General features: G+C 39.4%; 1 protein-coding gene across 3 annotated transcripts in view; it reads left to right on the forward strand.

Annotated features, from left to right (window-relative positions):
- The first annotated feature begins 2622 nt into the window (after window positions 1-2622).
- Window positions 2623-19817, forward strand: part of LOC147435963 (truncated transcription factor CAULIFLOWER D-like) — a 70618-nt gene continuing 53423 nt past the window's right edge. Inside the window, exons 1-3 of one of the 3 annotated variants that reach the window (XM_086488070.1) lie at window positions 2623-3045; window positions 3151-3253; window positions 4481-4972. In XM_086488070.1, coding sequence (XP_086344196.1) covers window positions 2864-3045; window positions 3151-3253; window positions 4481-4582 — 387 coding nt within the window. In that variant the 5' untranslated portion in view covers window positions 2623-2863 and the 3' untranslated portion in view covers window positions 4583-4972. Of the gene's footprint in view, window positions 3046-3150; window positions 3254-4480; window positions 4973-19817 lie in introns of those variants that run through there. The other 2 variants (XM_086488073.1, XM_086488071.1) reach the window with 2 other exon arrangements.

Raw genomic sequence — 19817 nt, forward strand, 5'->3', positions numbered from 1 at the left:
AACTTGCCAAACTCATGAACGTGCTACAAAGAAACATGCCTTGTATGTCACACAATATGTTTGCATTGATTACAAGGACATAAGATCCTTGTTGTGAGATAGGCATCTTCGTCAAACGGTCCCACATCATCGTCACTACTCATAACGACTACCCTGAACCCTATATAAATTAAACATAAATTTACTCTTTCTCGTCTCTCTCTCTCTCTCTCTCTCTCTCTCTCTCTCTCTCTCCACCCCTCCCTCCCGTAGCAATCAAGCAACCATAAATCACATTGTAAACAACCTCACATTCTCTAGCCATACCTGATCCCTACACACCTGTGTCTAGAGGTGCACAGAGATCAGGAGCATCAGGCTACAATATCGTCTTTACGTCAATGCCTATATTTGTGGGTGTAACAAATCTGCACACCCACGTCTACATGACAATCCATGTAGCAGGAAAAAACCCTTTGCCTCTTGTTCAACTCTAGCCATGCCCTAGCTAGTGTAGACTACCTCAGATTTTCTAGCCATGCCCGATCCCTACACACCTCGGTCTAGAGGTGCACGGAGATCAAAGACCACCACGTTATAATATCGTTTTTATTGGTCACGTATATAATCTTAACAATAATGTGTGCACTGTACCCATGGCATTGTGGCAACCGAAGAGGCCACAAGCAATGCTCGAAAAAAACCTAGGTTTAGTGTAATCCCACTTACAAATTTTGAGATTTACCTCTCAATTTTAAATTTGAAGGTGAGAAAACCGACAAAATTTAGTGTAAATTGGTGAAAACATAGATTTAGTGTAATCCCACTTACAAATCTTGTGTAATCCCACTTACAAATTTTGAGATTACCTCTCAATTTTAAATTTGAAGGTGTGAAAACCTACAAAATTTAGAGAAATTTAGTGCAAACCGGTGAAAAAACCTTCAAATTTTGTCGACTTAAAATTGAAATTTCTCATAAGTAGGTTTGCCAAGTTATTAGAAACAAGAGGAAAAAAAGTAATGAAATCACGTGGCCTGCAAAATAACCTCTAATAGTAAAAACATACTAAAGCATACTAGAAATTTGAGAGTAAATTTAGGAGATGCCGCATGACTACAACAAGGGGAAGTTCAACTCAGGGTTTAGGGGATTACAACTCCTACAAGAGAATGCTGCGCTTCAAGCTTTGAGCTATGGCGGCAAACTCAACAAAGCCCATTTCCTGAAGGTGCCAACTATCCTCAGCAGGCCTCGCTTGCCACAAGCACTCGCCTCCTCCTCCTCCCTCTTTGCACAACCGGAGCTTCAGGAGCCTGCCTCAGTGCCTGCCCCACCTCCTTATGCCCCCGACATTGAAACAATTCTTTCCTACCATGAAAGAACCAAACATTCCTTCCAAGAAATACACAAGAACAGGTTGTTTGCTTGGTTGCCCATTTTTCGGGCAAACGCAAAGTAAACTGGGGCTTCCGAAGCACGACTGAGCCCATTGGTGAGGTGACTGGTGAAATTGTGCCTTCTGAAGTTGTTGCACGGATTGTTGGTCCCTGCATGTCATAAGCTAGGTGGGAGGGAAGGGCTAGCCATCTTAGCACTGACCCATGTATGGTGGGACATCATTGATAAAGTTGCTGCTGCTTCAAGGAAGCCCATAGCTTGCAAGAATTGCGTTTTAGGGCGTAGCACTCTTCAAAGCTAAGCCTAGCTGTGTTGCCACATGTGTCCAACCGGTGCATGAGTTTGTCAAGCGCCCGGGCTATGGCCGAATGACGTTCACAGCCATGGGGAGCAGGCGGAGCTATGCAAGTGCCTAGCTTTTCCCATCAGTGCCTCCTGCGTTCACAGCCATGGGGAGTAGGCGAAGCTATGCAAGTGCCTAGCTGAACACGCATGTGCAGACTTATTGACAGGAGCTCGGAGATCTAAGGAGCGCTTAACACATCAAGCATAGCACCACTGGGGCTCAATCGTGATTCCGTGTAGTTCTCTCTCTCTCTCTCTCTCTCTCTCTCTCTCTCTCTCTCTCTCTCTCTCTCTCTCTCTCAGAGCCCCCTTGGGCCTGGGACATCTGGCCTCCATGACCTTTATTGGGTTGGTGTGCCAGAGGCTTGTCTTTTTATTATTTTTGTAATACTTATTTGATGAAGCGACCTCATCAAGAGATCTTCCTTATCTTGATCTAACAACTAAAATTTATTTTAGCCTACAAAAATTCTAAAACTCTTTTGCTATTTTTAGCTCCAAACCACAATGTTTCATCATTTTCATGACAAGCTTCTAAAACAATGAGTGTCCACTTGCTTATTTACCAATCAAATCTAATGAGTGTCTAGCAACCAACCAATCAAATAAATCTACATTTTTTAAAAACAACCTCTCCTCTTTCACTAAGAAAACACTAAGAAAAAGGGAACACATCACTAAGGCCTTAGCCCTTTGGGCATGCCAAAAAGTTTTTTTCAAGCAGGGCTCACAAGCGAAATTTTCACTTGTGTGACAGGGGTCTACAAAGGCTTCAACTTTCAAGGCTCGAAGGTCTAGAAGGAAACCCACTTCCACTACCTATCGGGATTTATGTTTTTGCGCAATCCCAAAATCACATTGTCCAGGGGGGCAAATGAAACCGGGCCGCCCACTAGACGCTTCTTGTCCGGACGGATTGAGCGAAATACATCTGCCTGCTTTCTCTTCTGAGCTCTGAGCTCTGTAAAGACTCCGCTCACAGAAAGTAAAGCCTTATCTAGCCTATGTTGCCATTCCAAAATCATACACACAGTACTTCCGATAATTCTCGGGCTCTAGCTTTCTCTCTCGCTCTCTCACTGCAATACTCTCTCTCTCTCTCTCTCTCTTTCTCTCTCTCTCTCTCTCTCTTTGTGCGATGGGCCGCGGCAAGATCGAGATGAAGCGCATCGAGAACAGTACCAGCAGGCAGGTGACCTTCTGCAAGCGGCATGTGGGGTTGGTGAAGAAGGCTCGCGAGCTCTCCATCCTCTGCGATGCCCACGTATCCCTCATTGTCTTCTCCAGCTCAGGCAGGCTCTTTGAGTATGCGGGAGGCCGGTATGCAGACTTGATTATCACAACACCAAATTAAAGTAACTGCTGCCCATTTGTGTTGTAATAATACCCACTTTATGTGCAATTATTGGCTGTCTGCATGGTTAGGAGCATGTCTGAGATCCTGCAAGCATACTGCGACGCTACTCATAATGAGGACCGATCTCGACCCATATTTCATGAGGCTAAGGATACCACCGACTTTGAAGCTGTAAGTCCTCCTCCTCCTCTCATACTTCCTTGAACCTGTTTCTCTTCCTGAACTGCAAGCTAGGACCAATGCGGCCCGAAACGCAGGTGAAGTTAATTTATGTGTCTGGAGACAGTGGTAATTCATTTCATGGCGTCAAAATTATGTAGACAAGCGTAATATAATTAATGCTGAGCAGCTCGAGCGGCGGCCCATGCATAATGCTCTTTTGACCCTTACCCTAGCTCTTTTAATTTGATGCTTTAGACATGCCAAGCCTTTTTTTAACCATTGACTTTAGGCACAGGAAGATGTATTGTGCCCCTTTCAAGAAGTTACATGCACTAATGGCAAGCCAAAACATTGACTTTCCAAGTGTGTGCATATGGCCTCTTGCACATATGGCCTGCAATCTGTGATCGCGTGGTATTTATGGCTAGTGACACATACATGCGTAGCCATATTATGAATAGGGCTTGCGATATTCGAGCATCAACATACAAGCACTTATAGTTTTCATATGTGCCACACGGCATGGCAAGAAATGTGTCTAGAAGAATCCATCCGTGACATGGTGAGCCAATCCATGAGTGATAGGTGTGATATACATTTTGTGCATAGACAAGTGGCACTTCCACATATGTATCATACGATTGGGGCGAGCTAGCCCAAATGCATTGGCATATTTACTACTTCTACACATATGAAATGCCCATCTAAGGTTTAAGTTTTCTTACTCATAGACAGCTTGCCATATTTGAGTATGGAACCACATATGCATGTCACATGTTTGTGTGTGTGTGTGTGATTGCCGAAACCACAAAGGAAATCACATAATACATATCGTAGCTAGCTTCCATCTGCGCTACTTATTCGTGTGTAGTTAGCATAAGCAATGGTAGTGACTCAAGTCTTAAGCCAATTAGAACATGTCCAATGTTTAAGAAAGTGTCAAATGATTAGGGATGGGCCTTACCATAGTGAAGATAATTAGCCAAATAGTGGATTTAATTAAGCATATGGATTAGAGTGAATTACGACTAATCATACACTAAACTTTAATAGTAATCTCATACAAATTGAAGGGTTAGGATGGATATAAGAGGACCTTTCACGATGAGAAGAGAAAATGAGGATTGTACCACTGACATCCTGAATTGTCAATTGAAAGTATACCAAATAGTAAAAATTCTTTGTCAAATTTAACACATGGGAGTGCATGTTTATCAAATGGGTTTTGTTGTCCAGGCACCTATGAAATGGGATATTTTTTTATGGAATGCAAATAAGCTAGGCTCAACCCTGACACTAATCACATTGTCCACGTCCATGATGGGTGCATACACATGAGGGAAACCTAGTCTCCTTATGTGCGATCCTACAAAAATTTTCATTTAGTCACCTAGATTTAGTAGCTTGACATGTTGGATGTCTCTCATCTCTTTGTGATTTGCATTCTTACTTGTATATTGTCACTCACTTTCTCCCCTTACCCCTTTGGAAGCTCGAGAATAGAGGGAGATGGGGCTTATCATTTTCTCTGAGAAGTTATCCACAAGAGAAGTATTTGTGGAATGATCCAAGAAGGCATCAAGGTAGCCTCATGCACATGATATGCTTAACACAAATGATATGTAGCATGATGCACCCTTTATGAAAAAAGGACATAAGGTATAACATGTTTTTTGTATATAGAGTAAAGACAAAGTTGATTAGAATGGGAAAGATGGATGAGATATAAACACTCTACTCTGAATCACTGGAGCTGCAATCCAGAGTAAACGTATACTTCTCATAGCAGATACCATGGTCATCATTAATTTGTGCTCTTTTCAACATGCAAGCCATAGTGTACTGCGCCACAATTTGTGAGCACATGTACGTGAGGGCGGGGTATGGTTCTTGTTAATTTTCTTGATTTGGATCCTTGTAAAGTTGTCTTGGATTGTAAGGTCCTTATGTGATGAGTGGGAGAGAGCATGATAGTACACATCCTTTGTTCTCAAAACATGGTTAGAAAAAGCGCATATAAGCTCCACCCAACCAATCCCTTATCTTAAAGTGACCTTTTTATAATAAGGGCCCCTTTCCACACGTGCATCTCTTAGACTAGGAGTAGTCTTTGGACTATATTTCCATGCTTAGTGCACTCTTACATATAGGACCTTCGTTTAGACCCTACTTCCATCTCAAAAAAGATTTTTTGCGCTCGAAAACATTGGAAAATCTCAGTTTAAAGAGCACTAATGTATTTCCACGCGGAACCTTTTTCACGTTTATCCTTTCACTTGTTGGTTGTTTTCTTAACCAAATATTAACATGCACGCTTGGAGTGATCATCAATGCAATTAACAAAATACAAATGATTCTCAAAAGATGGAGTATGCCTCAAGCCACAAATGTGACTATTGACAAGCTGCAATTTTGAGTAGCCCGCAATACAGATTCATCCTTAGGAAACTTAGAAGGCTACATTGTTTCCAAAAAACAGCCTTCACATACATGTTTCAATGGTGTCTCAAGATGGAAACGAAGAAATCATATTCATTTTTTAAAGATGCAGTAATACAAAGTGACAAAATCTAGATAACCAAATTGTGCATGACGATGTTTTGCATAGAAGTAGCTTGCAAAGTGGAGACTACACATGTTGCATATGACACATACATGAAGGAACTCTCAGTGTAACAAGAAACGTTTGGAGGCATTTGGTTTCGTTTTGTGTTGAAAATTCTAAGATGAAACACAATACAAAACACATGTTTTTAGAAGGTTTAGGAGAGATAATATCTAGGAATCTAGTAGGTGGATACATTCTGTATAGAGGTCGCAAGTTGTTTAAATATATGTTACACATCATATGCAAATTTTCTTTGGAATCTAAGAAACATGTTTCGTTTCTCTATTTCAAGTTGTTTCGAAAATGTCTTGAGCATTTCGTTCCGAGAAAATGAATTGTGTTTTCATGTGACACGGATTGTCACATGTTGCAACAAGTGCAATCTTTCTAAATCCCTTAATTGGATAAGAGACATTGCTAGTACATATGTTAGTTTCTTGTTTAGAGGCAGTATCAAGAAAATGAAAAAATCACAATGAGATGTAATGTGCTTAGTTGCACTACTATCAAACTATGATACATGTAACATGATCCATACATTATGCAATATGTGCAATGGATGGGTCGTATAGATTGCCCACTCAAAGCCCATTTAGGATCTTACACAAAATTTGTCAAATCTCCTTTTGAAGAAGCATGTGCAATGGTTGTGTCTGACTTATTTTTTAGGACTCTTTAGTCTTGAGCTTAGGACATTGCATGATGACATGATTAATTGCATTACAATAATGGCATCTGTCTTTATGACTGGACTTTTCTAACCTATTGCCCTTCTAAAGAAGCAACATGCACTCAAAGCCCATTTAGCATCTTGCACAAAAATTGTCAAACTGCATTTGAAGAAGCATTTACAATGGTTATATTTTTGCCTTCTTTTTTCGAGCCTCTTTAGCCTCTAGCTTAGTACATTGCTTGATGACACAATCAAGTGCATTACAGTAATAGATCTCATCTTTTCTTCTCGTCTTTATCATTAGACTTCTCTAACATATTGTCCATTAAAGAAGAAACAACGATGAGGGTAGGCTTGCTGATTCAAGAAGTATTGGATGTGGTAATAGTGGTGTTCTTCTTTTGATGCACCACCACAAATGCCTATTTAATTGAATGTTGCTTAATCTTAATTTTTCTAGATGGGACTCTTGCAACAATACGAGTCACAAAAACTAAAGCCTTATCTATGTTGCCATTTCATAATCATACACATAGTACTTATGATAATAATTTCCTCTCTGTTTCTCTCACTAACTGTGTACACGGGTACAATGATGGGTCACGACAAAATTGAAACGAAGCACATCAAAATGATACCATCCGGCATGTGACGTTTTGCAAGTGGTATGTGGGGATGATGAAGAAGGCTTGCAAGCTCTCCATGCTTTCGATGCCCACGTAGCTTAGGCCGGCTCTTTGAGTATGCGAAAAAGGCTGGTATGCACACTTTATTATCACAACGCAAAAGAAACTAATGTCCATAGTGTTGTAATAATTCTTGCTTCAACCATCTTATATGCAATTATTGGATGTTTGCATCGTTAGGAGCATGTCGGAGATCCTGCAAGCATGTTGCAACCTACTCATAATGAGAATCAATCTTGACGCATATTTCATTAGGCCAAGGATACCACCCACTTTGAAGTTGTAAGTTTTTGTCTTCCACTTCCTCCTCTCATACTTCTTAAACCCATTTCTCTTCTTGAAGAGCAAGGTAGGATTGTTGCTCAAAGTCCAAGTGATGTGAAGACGCATTGCGCACTCTTAATTCATGTCATGATTCTATTAGAAGAGTACCAAAATATCTAAACAAGCGCATGATGCTGAGCTAAAGTGGGTACCCATGCCTAAAGCTCCACATCAGTGGGCCATGCCTATGTCCTTTGTTCTTGAGACATGCAAAGCTTTTTCTTATCATTGATTGATACGGAGAAACTTATCGAGACATCTCATATGAGCCAGTTAGTACTAATGTTTACATATGGAAAGTAATAATTTCTGTGTAGGTAGCCAAACGCCATATGATGCTTGCCTCATATGTGGTTCTTTCATACATAAGGCATGCCTTAACACGAACATACCCACTGTTAGATTTCTCCACGTGTTACTCGTCTTTGATACTAGCTCGATAAAGTGAAGTTATCGCTCGAGTCCTTTGTAAAACACGTTCTAGAGTGAGCAAGATTCCTTATGCTTACATGACTCTACACCTTAGCATATGATTGATTTGAGGAGTTTCTGCTGACTAGTTCAGCTATCAAAAAATAGTCGTTTTATGTAAATAATATGGCATATTACTCTAGTTGTAGTGGTCACACATAACATATAGGAAAGAAAACATGTAAAAATCTTGATTAATGTCAATTAACCTCGCAAAATTAGTTCTTGTTTGTGTGGAAAAGGCTCTCTTGGTTTGATCGCTCATGCCTCGTCACAAGTATGTGATCCTAATGAAGACTTGAATGTAAGTTTATATTGCTAATATGTTGCAAAAATTATCTTGCACATCAATCAAACACATGTCGAGGAGCTTAATTTGATTTATTGGTGGATGCTTTTAAAAAAAACATCTTAGCATATTAGAATAGTGAGATAAGCTCTTAGACAAAAATATAATAGATTTTATAATATATTTTTCCTTATGGTTTTCATATAGCTTTATTTCTTTGTAGCAACACGAACATTCTCGCTCCCATGATACAATGAACGTTCATGAGCACTATGAGGGTCACCTGGCCACACTTGAACCCCTGACCTGGGTCACGGAGGACAAGTGCTCAACCAACTAAACTAGCTCCTTATGGTTTTCATGTATCTTATAGCGCTTAGTGCAACTTGGTGCCTTTAGAAAACAATCTCAGTAAAACTTATCATCACCAGAAACCCATCTTCTATTCATTTCTATTGAATTAGTATGGTGCATATCTTGGTTGGTAACATGCCAAAGCCACATTTTGTTGCATTTTTGTGTCAATCAAAGGAATTTTCCTAGGCTCCCAGTCCTAGTTGGCCATGCAAACATGTGAGTGGAGACTCCAAAGAAGCAAATAGCTGGGTATATTAGTTGTCACACTTGATACCACCTATAGTACAAAGTAAATGTGTCTACTCTTGCACCCACATTAGTAGAGAACTTTGTATGCCACTCGTCGCTTATCCACGTTTTCATAGATGAAATTTTTTAGGACCCCAACCAAGACGTTTGGACTCGGTGAGGTCAAGGTAGATTCCTAGTAGGTATTGTAGTAGCACCTACGGTTGTTGCCCACATGTAGCTGCGGGAATTTCAACTCGTTCAAAAAGTTTCCACATGTGAATCACTTTTAACCTTGTAGGCTATTAATAAACGGGCTATTAATAAGCGCCCAATTAAAATTTTTGTATTTTGAAAAACTATCAACACACCCCAAAAATTTAGGAAAACTCCCAATATACCTCTCATATTTGGCTAACAAATCCCAAATTGTCTCTTCAAATGTGTAACAAGACTTGATTTTGAGGTGTTTTAGTAATAAATTTTGTTTGTCTGAAAAGGCCTATGCTGCATTCTATGCCCGGTAGGTATAATTCTGCTTGGAGTAGGGCTGCGGCTCTCATACTTCACCTTATTCTCATAATTTTCGGCCTTTGCAATAGCATCCAGAAAATCGGTAGCCCCTGCACCCTTTACTTGATAATACAGATCTTTATGCAGTCCTTCGATATATTTGTTTGTCATACATTTCATAGGAATTTCAAAGCACTTACCTTCCTCGCTCGCTTCCTCAATCGTGGTGTCCATCGCATTCATATTCGCTTCCATTCGTGCAAGAACTGCCTGATCGATCTCCTTATTTGGGCATTCGAACGTCTTGTGACCTTGCTCACCGCAACGAAAACATAACCCAAATCTCCTTGCTCGTTCTAGAAAAGCAGGATCATGTTGCCACCGCAGCGGTTGTCGTCTTCTTTGATTCTGATTTGCATCATTCTGACCCAAATTTTGATTGCGGTTGTTTACAGCATTCTGATTTGTACTCTGATTTTGATTGAAATTCTGATTCTGATTTGAAAAATTATTGGGTGGTCTTCTGTGATTATTTGTAAAATTCCTTCGGGGAAACTTAGTGTTTGTCTGATAACCCACAGGTCCCAGGATCGAAACCTGGCTCTGATACCAATTGTCACATGAACCGAATAATAGAGATAGACAGCAAAACAGAGGAAGAAATCTTTGTATTGATAGTGTTTGATACAACAGAGGAGCAAAATATATGGGCGCACTCCGTTGTACGGAGCGCGAACCTCCATAGGACTAGTCTTTGAAGTTCTTAAAGTCGAAAAGAATGTAGCAGGGCATATCTTTCGTTAGCACGATTTGAAAGATTGTTGAATAGTCTATTAAATAGAGCTTATACGAATGAGTGTCCTGCTACATTCTTTTCGACTTTAAGAACTTCAAAGACTAGTCCTATTACATTGGTATCAGAGCCAGGTTTCGATCCTGGGACCTGTGGGTTATGAAACTTCCACAATGTCTCTATTTCTCAGATGTTTAAAACGCCTATCTAGTACTAAGTCTGGTTCTACAGTCAATGGTCCGTCATCTTTCAACTTAGACCTCCCGGCCACCCCCGAGCTTCAATTCGCTTGCATGCAGCGTCTCACTCGCACTCGCACTCGCAGAAGAGAGATCGGTGAATCCTCCCAAAACGCACCACCCATCCTTCTATTCTGATTTTTCCTCCAAAAGCCTGCGACCTCTCAAAATAGCCGCTTTTCTATTTTTGGCGTTCGGTCGACTCGACTTGCGCGCCAATATACCTGCGAGAACAAGGTAAAAACGTGATCGCGAAGCGATCCGTAGAGGTTAGATTTTTGTTTTTTATTTTTTTTTCTAAGTCCACAAATTTTTCAGTTGTCTTCAACTGAGCATAACTTCCAAACGGAGCCAAAACAGCGCAAGTCCGTCTCACATAATCTTGTTGCCCTCACTGCGCTCTTCGACGGCTATGTGATGGAAAATTTCCATAGCCTGCTTTGATTTGCTGAAAATCAACCTACAAAACAGCATTTTCTACAAAAACGATGCAAAAACAGCAAATCCAATTTTTTTTCTTAATCTTTGGCCCTCAACGAGCATCAAAACATCAAAATCTCTAAAGACTCAAAGAACCAAAGTTGTTCCTTATAACGCAGGCTTCAATCGCTTCATACATCACTTTTTCAAAATCCCACGTTAACACCTTCAAAAATGCCCCAGAAAGTGCCTTCCGGATCAAAAAAATTTATCGGACGAAAACAATCCACACATCCTTCTACACAGTGGACTAACTTTAAAACGACCAAAACTTTCTAGAAAACAAAATTTATTACTAAAACACCTCAAAATCAAGTCTTGTTACAATCTCTCCTTTTCAAAATTAACTCTGTCCTCAGAGTTGGAAGGAGGGAAATTCGCTTTGCAAAACACTAAGATCAACCCAAGATGCATCCTCTACTGGATAGTTCTGCCACTTAACCAAAACTTCCACAATGTCTCTATTTCTCAAATGTTTGACACGCCTATCTAGCACTAAGTCTGGTTCTACTGTCAATGTTCCGTCATCTTTCAACTTAGAGTTGTCCTGTAAAACATGGTGCACGTTAGGAACATACTTTTTCAATAAACTCACATGAAATACAGGATGCACTTTGACATGAGAAGGCAATTCCAATTTGTAAGCTAATGAACCAATGCGCTTCAGAATGATATCTATGTGGAAATTAATGGCGAACAGGAAGACGGAAACCATACTATTCCACCAGGAAACAATAATCAACGTGTGGGCGCTGGGGCACCTGGCGGTGGTGATGGTGGTGATGATGATGATGGGAACGGTGGTGATGGACGTCGAGGTCGTCCACACGAAAGAGAGCAGAATGACGGCGAAGCGGAAACTAATGAAAGGAGAGGACGAAGAAGGAAACGTGATGAAGAAGATGCAGATGAAGATTCTGAAAGGGCAGCTTTGCAGCAAGTCTTCAAGAAGGCAAAGATTAACGAGTTTAATGGCATCGAGAAAACTGGTGAAGAGCTCGAAGCATCGATTGAAGAGTTAAAAGATTATTTTGCATTGAAGAAGTTCTCTGAAGAGGCAAAAGCAAAGGTTGCAGTTGTTCATCTTCGACAAACCACAAAGCTTTGGTGGAAAGCATACCTTAAACAGCAAATCCAACTTTTTTTCTTAATCTTTGGCCCTCAACGAGCATCAAAACATCAAAATCTCTAAAGACTCAAAGAACCAAAGTTGTTCCTTATAACGCAGGCTTCAATCGCTTCATACATCACTTTTTCAAAATCCCACGTTAACACCTTCAAAAATGCCCCAGAAAGTGCCTTCCGGATCAAAAAATTTTATCGGACGAAAAAAATCCACACAACCTTATACACAGTGGACTAACTTTAAAACGACAAAAACTTCTTAGAAAACAAAATTTATTACTGAAACACCTTCAAAATCAAGTCTTGTTACAAAATGCTTTCTTTTTGCAACTCTTCACTTGAAGATTTGTTCTCCCTTGATAGAAGATGATAGAGACAATCTTCTAGCTAGTATTGCGGGCTCCGAAGATGAATTCATTTATTACTTTTAGATGTAGAAGCGTCTATTTGTGAGCTGGTTGCAGGTGAATAGTTTTGTTTAAGACACTTAAAGATAGATCTCTATTGTAGAGATGACAAGAATATGAAAAAATTAGGGTAGTTCATCCGAAATGAAACATTAAGGTACTTTTAAACTTGAGGGGCATTTTGTAAATTTTCACAAATCATTATATAATTAAACCTAGATTACCCCAATATCTACATCATAGTTTGAAACATACGTATATGTTTGAGTTTGCAAACGTTTGGTATTTTTGGAGAATGTTGGACCCAAACATTCTTGTCATTTTGAAAAGTCTAACTTAAGAATTTCAAAATTTTAGCCTCTAGAGCTTTTTGAGCAATGAAAGATAGTATTGGATGTTTAATGTTAACTTGAGGCTTGTAAGTTTCAACATTGTTCAAACTATTAATGGCTTTGTTGATAGCATATTTATCGAGAAAATTGTCTAGAATCTAGGGGTCACGTATTTTGAAGCAGCCCCTTTGAAACATACTTATCGAGATAATTGTCTAGAATTTAGGGGTCACGTATTTTGAAGCAGTCCCTTTGAAACATACTTTATAAAATACTTCCATACTTGTATGCATATGCGTATGCTTCCCGTATGTTTCAAGCTATGATCAAGATTTTACTTGTGACTAAATTATGTATGTCCTACATAGCCTTGCTTCCTTAAGGCTCATGCAGTGGAAGCTTTACACCAACTGGTATGCACACTCATAACCAACCAATCTAACAAAAATGCTATCATGATACAGGGCTTACCAAAAACTTGTTAAATTTTCTAACTTGAGAGAAAAAAGGCACATCGAGAAGTTTTTGAGTTTTTAGGTCAAAAATTTGAATGCCTTGATGGTCTTTACACTAAAATCGAGAAAATTTCACCGGTTTCCAACTTTCTATTTATCGGTTACCAATTAAATATTGATCTTTTTTCGTAGTGGGGCCCCGCATTATGGTGCAAACCAAAAATTAAGAATTGTGAAGGCGTTTTTAGGTCAAAAATTTGAATTCCTTGATGGTCTTTACACTAAAATCGAGAAAATTTCACCGGTTTCCAACTTTCCATTTATCGGTTACCAATTAAATATTGATCTTTTTTCATAGTGGGGCTCCGCATTATGGTGCAAACCAAAAATTAAGAATTGTGAAGGCGTTTATAACTACTCTCTTGCAATTTTGTTGGGTTTTCATACTTTTATTCCCATTTAAAAGATGTTTTAGTGGGCTATAGTCTAGGTTGAGGTAAACCTTTCTTGCACGTTTGGTTAAAGGTCTTAATGTCCAGAGTTGTGGAAGAGTAGACTTCTTCAAGCTAGATATCAAGCTTGTCTTTAAGAAACAAAGATTCTAATGTAAAAACCAATAGATATTCCATTTCGTACACAAAATTGAGCGAATTTTAGAGGGATCCTTATCTTGCCAAAATCAAAGTCTTGGCGAGAGAATCCACAAAGTGATAGAAATCGAGTATATTTTAGCACAAATAAGTGAAAAAAATAAGATAATAGTCAATTTTCACATTAGAAATTAATGGGGACATTATTTTTGGTGAGGAAAAAATTTGGAAAAAATTAAGAGTGTCCTTTCTCAAGTTAGATAGGAAAAATGCTTTTGGATATTTGTTGAGCTTGCGAGCTGTGTTCAAAGTTAGGCTTGTTAGGGATTCTGAAACCTACATGCATGAGCAACTGCGATTTGCACGGACAGTATGGGACTCTCTAGCGCTCTCGTCCTACGTCACAACAATTTTCCCTCACTAGCATGGAAGTAGTGTTTGAAGTTTATCATCAGCAAAGAGAAGCCACTTACTCACTCTTAATTTTGGTTGAAAATAGAGCATTGATCTTTGGAATATGACTTAATGCACGAGCTCTATGAAATTTTATCATCTCTTATGATACTTTAGAGACGATATTACAACGTGGGATCATATTCTTGACGGATCTCTACTTATGTGCCTTGTAGCTCTTTTGATAAGTAGTGAATTAAGTAGTATCTACAGTATGTCCCCAAAAGATGATGCTTTCAATTACATACGAGATGTATAATGACACCATTAGGAAGAGGATGGGAGGTAGGAGGGCCTCGTTATTTGCCATGAGCTTACAAAGGTGATAAACATTTTGACAAATAGGTATTCGCCATGTGTGCAAGAATGGTGGGTGTGTAAGAGTGGTCAAAGGATGCACTTTTCCCCCCAAAAAGGAGGTGGACATTTTTGTGATTTTTGGCCTTCCATAACTCCCACATATGATCTCCGATTTGAGTGGACATCATAGATCTACAATCTATGCGTTGAGCTCTTTCCATAGACATGCTACATGATATGGTTTTACCTGCTAGATTTCAAATTCCATTTTGGGGGAATCTTCAAATTCAAATAAACTAGCCATTTTGCTTGTTTGAATTCAAAAGCGGTCCTTTGATTAATTTCTTAATACAAAAGGTTTGACTTTCTTAAACTCCCAAATAAAGAGGCCCTCCTAGACCCCATTCTCTTCCTAATGACAATTCTCGTTTATAAGAATATTATTTTTGCTACTCTATCAAGTTTCTTAATCTCAATAGGTATTGGCCATCGACCATCTTGAAGTAGGATTGCTTCTATAATTCTCTTACAAGCGCACTACAAAGCCAACAAAAACGATCTTGACCCTTCAAAAAGTCTATGAGAGATGCCTCTTCACAAAATCCTAAATAAATTTGTGATAATAGCTTGTTAAACATGAAAATAATTGAGGCTCTTAAAGGTTTTAGATGAAGTCTACTTCAATATGGCATTGGTTAGATTTCGAGGTGCTTGCTATTGTGACAAGCATGCCCCTGTCATCTCTAGTCACCCTAACGGGCTACTGCCCGTTGACTAAAATGGTGGTCAACATGGAGCTCACACGGCATTGAACCCAGCGCCTGGGCGCTCGGATTTTGGAGCTCTACCGCCTCACCTACATGCACACTCATGCCTTCAAGGGGCAAGAAGCAAATAATAAGCTTGAACGAGGTGTTGCGTCCCCAAAAACCATCATGACCGGCTGTGCCGGTCACTTGCACTTACACGTGGGCAAGCACCTCGATGATAAACCATTGCCCGTCAATATAGCCTCTAGGTTGTTGCATGAAATCTTAAGACCCATACTTGAGATGATATGTTCAAGATGGTAAACCTCGAACTACATGAAATCACATTTAGTGTTTATAGCATATAGTGCATTTTGTTTTGATAACTCAAAAACGTTAACTAAGATGTTCTAAATGTTTCACCTTGGAATGATTGTGAATGAGAATTTCAACGAGAAAAATGACGACAACCTTTCACAATTAGGGTTCTAAGACTATCCATAAGTGTCATAAACGTGGCTTGCGCATTAGTAAAACCAGAAGGTATGACTAGAAATATATAATGCTAAACCTGGTTCCAAAAGTTGTCTTATGAACATCCATCGTAGTATTGATTTGTACTATATGGTATCTAGATTGTAAATCAATATTTTTCACAATCTAATCTTGTTGAAGTACTTATATCTTGGAGTTGATTGAAAAGCTAATTAACTCTAGGCATATGGTAATTATTATTAAAGGTAAACTTACTCAGAACATGATAGTATACAGATTTATGTATAGTATAATCCCTTAATTTATCAATAGTATCAAAGAATCCCATGGAGTGGAAGTGGCTCAAACAAAGTGCCTCCTAAGATAGACAACAATCTAACTTTACATCGGGGGATTCCGATTGAGTAAGCTGATAAGCTAGCTTACTAATGGGTTTATTTCTTTGGAGATCAATGCTATGAAGCAATACTTGAGAGAAGTGTCAAGGTGAGATCAATTGGAAATTCACAAGATCAATGCTATGTAGCAATACTTGAGAGGAGTGTCGAGATGAGATCAACTAGAGATACGTAGATGAATCTCTTGTGTATTAAAGAAAACCTAAAAATTCCAATTTTGTGCCATCAAAATCCTCATTTTGGATTCCTCTTATGATGTGTGGATAGTTGTTAGACTTGCAATTAGGTTTTGACATGAGTTGATTTCAAGAAACCTTTTGTATTTTACATTGTAGTTTTGGCTATAACGGACTTTGTGGTTGTGGTTTCTCTGCATGTGAGCATGGATTACTATAACAAAGCTTGTACATTTTATGGTTGTGTGTTCCATTATATCTCCCACAATTCTACCTTGATTGAAAAGGCAATATACAAGGGTATTAATATTTCTTCTCCATAGACTATGTATCTCCCAAGCAGGTTCCACAGTTCCATTGTTCAATCGCATGTAGTGTGCAGTGTGAAAACCCTCACCCACCACCTTCGCTAGTCCATCGAGTACATTGTATAGTGGAGTTTAGACCAATGGAGTACAATGTACAGTAGAGTTTAGCCCAATGTTGCATTGACACAAGCCCTATCAAGGCTCAAGCGTAGTCTTTGCTCACTGCACACTGCAGACGCCAAGTATCTAAGCAAAGAGTAGTCTGTGTGGATTTTTGCTTTGATACTCCATTTGAAGGACAATCTATAGGTCTGTATTGATGCTCGGAGCTCTCATTAGGGTTATTTCTTGTGTCCCATCATTGCCCCGCTTTTACGCACGTCCTTGCAGCTTTCTGACAGTCCTCACCCTTGTCCCCTTGGGGGGATTCTCAATGTTGCTCCACAACGCATTATAATTAAACAGCTTAACAGTGAAGTTGCATAGTAGCTTTGCAGCTCCTATGGCAACCTTGGGCTTGGCCTTGCCTGGGCGTTCCGCTCCATTGACTATTGTCTTTTCTTACCCATGCACAACTCTGTCCCAGACCCAGGTGCTGCATGCAAGGGAAGCCTCTCAACACAATGTCTCTTCGACTGATGGATATAGCCCATATATAGTAGCTAACATGCAACATATGCAACATTTGCAGCATAACCCTCCAACCATGAGTAATACTCCTTTGCCTCCAATGTCTTATGTTGAAGCTGTTCGGGGACCGCAGGACCGATTTTTCAATCCCTTGTTTAGGCCCTCCCACCACAGAGCTCCATTTATGAGCTTTATGCCTCCATTATTTCAACACAATATTTGGGGCATGCATGAGGGTGCTCTACTTGGAAGGTATTAGATCAGGCAGTAGCGTACCTCACGCACAACACCGAGTCCCCTCCATCCTCTCACTAACTATAATTTGCCTAACCAATTCAAAGGTAATGATTTCTCACAAAGCTGTAAAGAAGTCCAGAATGACCCTGAGGTTCTCAATCTGTGACCATAAGTAAGGAGAGGTTGGTATAATTAACTCATGGATAGATTTGTTACTGGGTTGTGCCATGGTCCCAAACAATCTCTGGAATACTAATTGGGAAGACAGAAATCTCTTCTCTCAACACATCCAATACTTACCCAATAAGTACTACCTGTTTTTCTTTGAATATGCTAATAGGGATTTATAAATAATCAGAGAGGGTTAGTGGCTTATCAAAAACACCCCTATTTCTTTCTTTAAATGGTACAAAGGCTTTAAACTAAACGGGTAAAAACCTACTAAGGCCCTTGTCTGAGTTGGTTTCCCTGCCTCATAAACATAGGAGGTGTTATAGGGCAGAAAGCTAGAGGGGGGATCAACCCTAAATGGGATCAACCCTAAATGGGATTTTTTGAAATTACATGTCTAAGAAGCTTCACTCTTAGATGCGTCAAATGACATTTCTCAGTGCTCAACTGACCTCCGCATTCATCATACCTTGCAAAAGTCATTTCAAGACTCTAATCATGCTCTTTCCTTGAACCGTATACACCAAATTCATCTATAAACCCTTTGACAAACTTTCCAAGAAATGGAGTAAGGACTCAATCCACTTTTGTTTCAAAGGTTCTAGGCCCATTTTTTAACCCAAAAGGAAGACAACAAAAGTAGAAACAACCCCATGGGGTGATAAAAGTAGTCTTTTTCCGATCTTCAGGAGCAAGGATAAGTTGTAAATACCCTGAATAACCATCACTGACACTGTATCTGTCAAAGCTACCCACTGCATCCAAAAGTTGATCAGTAAAAGTCAAGGGTTAAGGATCTTTTTTTGTCACTGTATTTAATGGTTTATAATCAATGCAAACTCTCTAACGCCCATCTTTCTTTGGACTGACCACTACAGGGCTCACCCATTTAGCATTATCAACTCGCACAATGAACCTTGCATTCAAAAGTTTATCCACTTACTCCTTTAAAGCATTCATTTGCTCCTTATCCATCTTTCTTAATTTCTGCCTTATTGGCTTTGCCCCTTCAACTAGTTCAATCTTCACAGGATCTCCAATAAATCCTCTTAATTCTTGATATGAAGTGATGATAAGGTTTGGAAACCTATCCAACATTGTTAAGTACTACTTTCTTTCTCCTTGTGTCAAATTGATACTCTCCATGTCTTGAATCAACCACTTTTTCACTGGCAATTCTTGTTTAGGCTGCATCAACTCCTCAAGTTGTTCTAAACGGCTTGAAGCATTTATATCCCTTGACACTTGCAATACTTTACTACTTTCTCTCTTTTTCTCATCCAAATGTAAGAATGGCCCTTCACCCTCATCACTAGAACAAGAAGTAGTGCTACTTTCTGAATCTTCATAATTGTTTTCAATGGTAACTTTGTATTCATCATTTTCACTCATATCTTCTAATGCCAAAGGTTTCTTGGTAGTCATATCAAACACTCTCTTTTCACCCTTGCCATACACACAGATTGTGCCCTTGCCCAAATCTTTCACTGTACCCACAGCTCTCGTCCCAAAATGAGAGGAAAATCTCCCAAGCCAGTTGACATAACATAAAAGTTCACTATAACCTTCACGTTTAGACTTCAACTTCCAAATTCTTAATCAGCCCAAACACTTTACTTTGGCATGGTTTGCTAGTTGAATCTTGAACCTAGAGCTTCCGCATGTAGTGAGACCCAGTCTCTCGACACATGACTGTGTGATCACACAAACTTGAGAACCTCCATCAATGTAGGTCTCTCCCATGTCCACACCTTCGTGCCAAGCGTTCACCACAAGAAAAATGTTGGGTAGATCTCCTACAGTCAACATTCTGACTTGTTCATGCTTCTGCTCTTTCTCTATATTCACTAATGACTTCCATTGCCTCTTAAGTTTGGGCACCATATTCATCAAATGTCCAAAAGTATAATCTACTTTCCTCCCAATCAGGTCTTCTTTTAATTTTAAAGCTGTTTGGCCTTCTGTCAAAGGTAGATTTGCTACTTCAAACCGTCTATGAGGTCTTCTCTTCCTCTTAACTTTCATATCTTCACCCTCTTTCTCTTTCCCGTTCTTCTTACTGGGATGTGGGGTAGCATAGACTTCC

The sequence above is a fragment of the Adiantum capillus-veneris genome, chromosome 18 (assembly GCF_014529385.1).
Source record: "Adiantum capillus-veneris isolate H3 chromosome 18, ASM1452938v2, whole genome shotgun sequence".
Taxonomy (NCBI): domain Eukaryota; kingdom Viridiplantae; phylum Streptophyta; class Polypodiopsida; order Polypodiales; family Pteridaceae; genus Adiantum; species Adiantum capillus-veneris.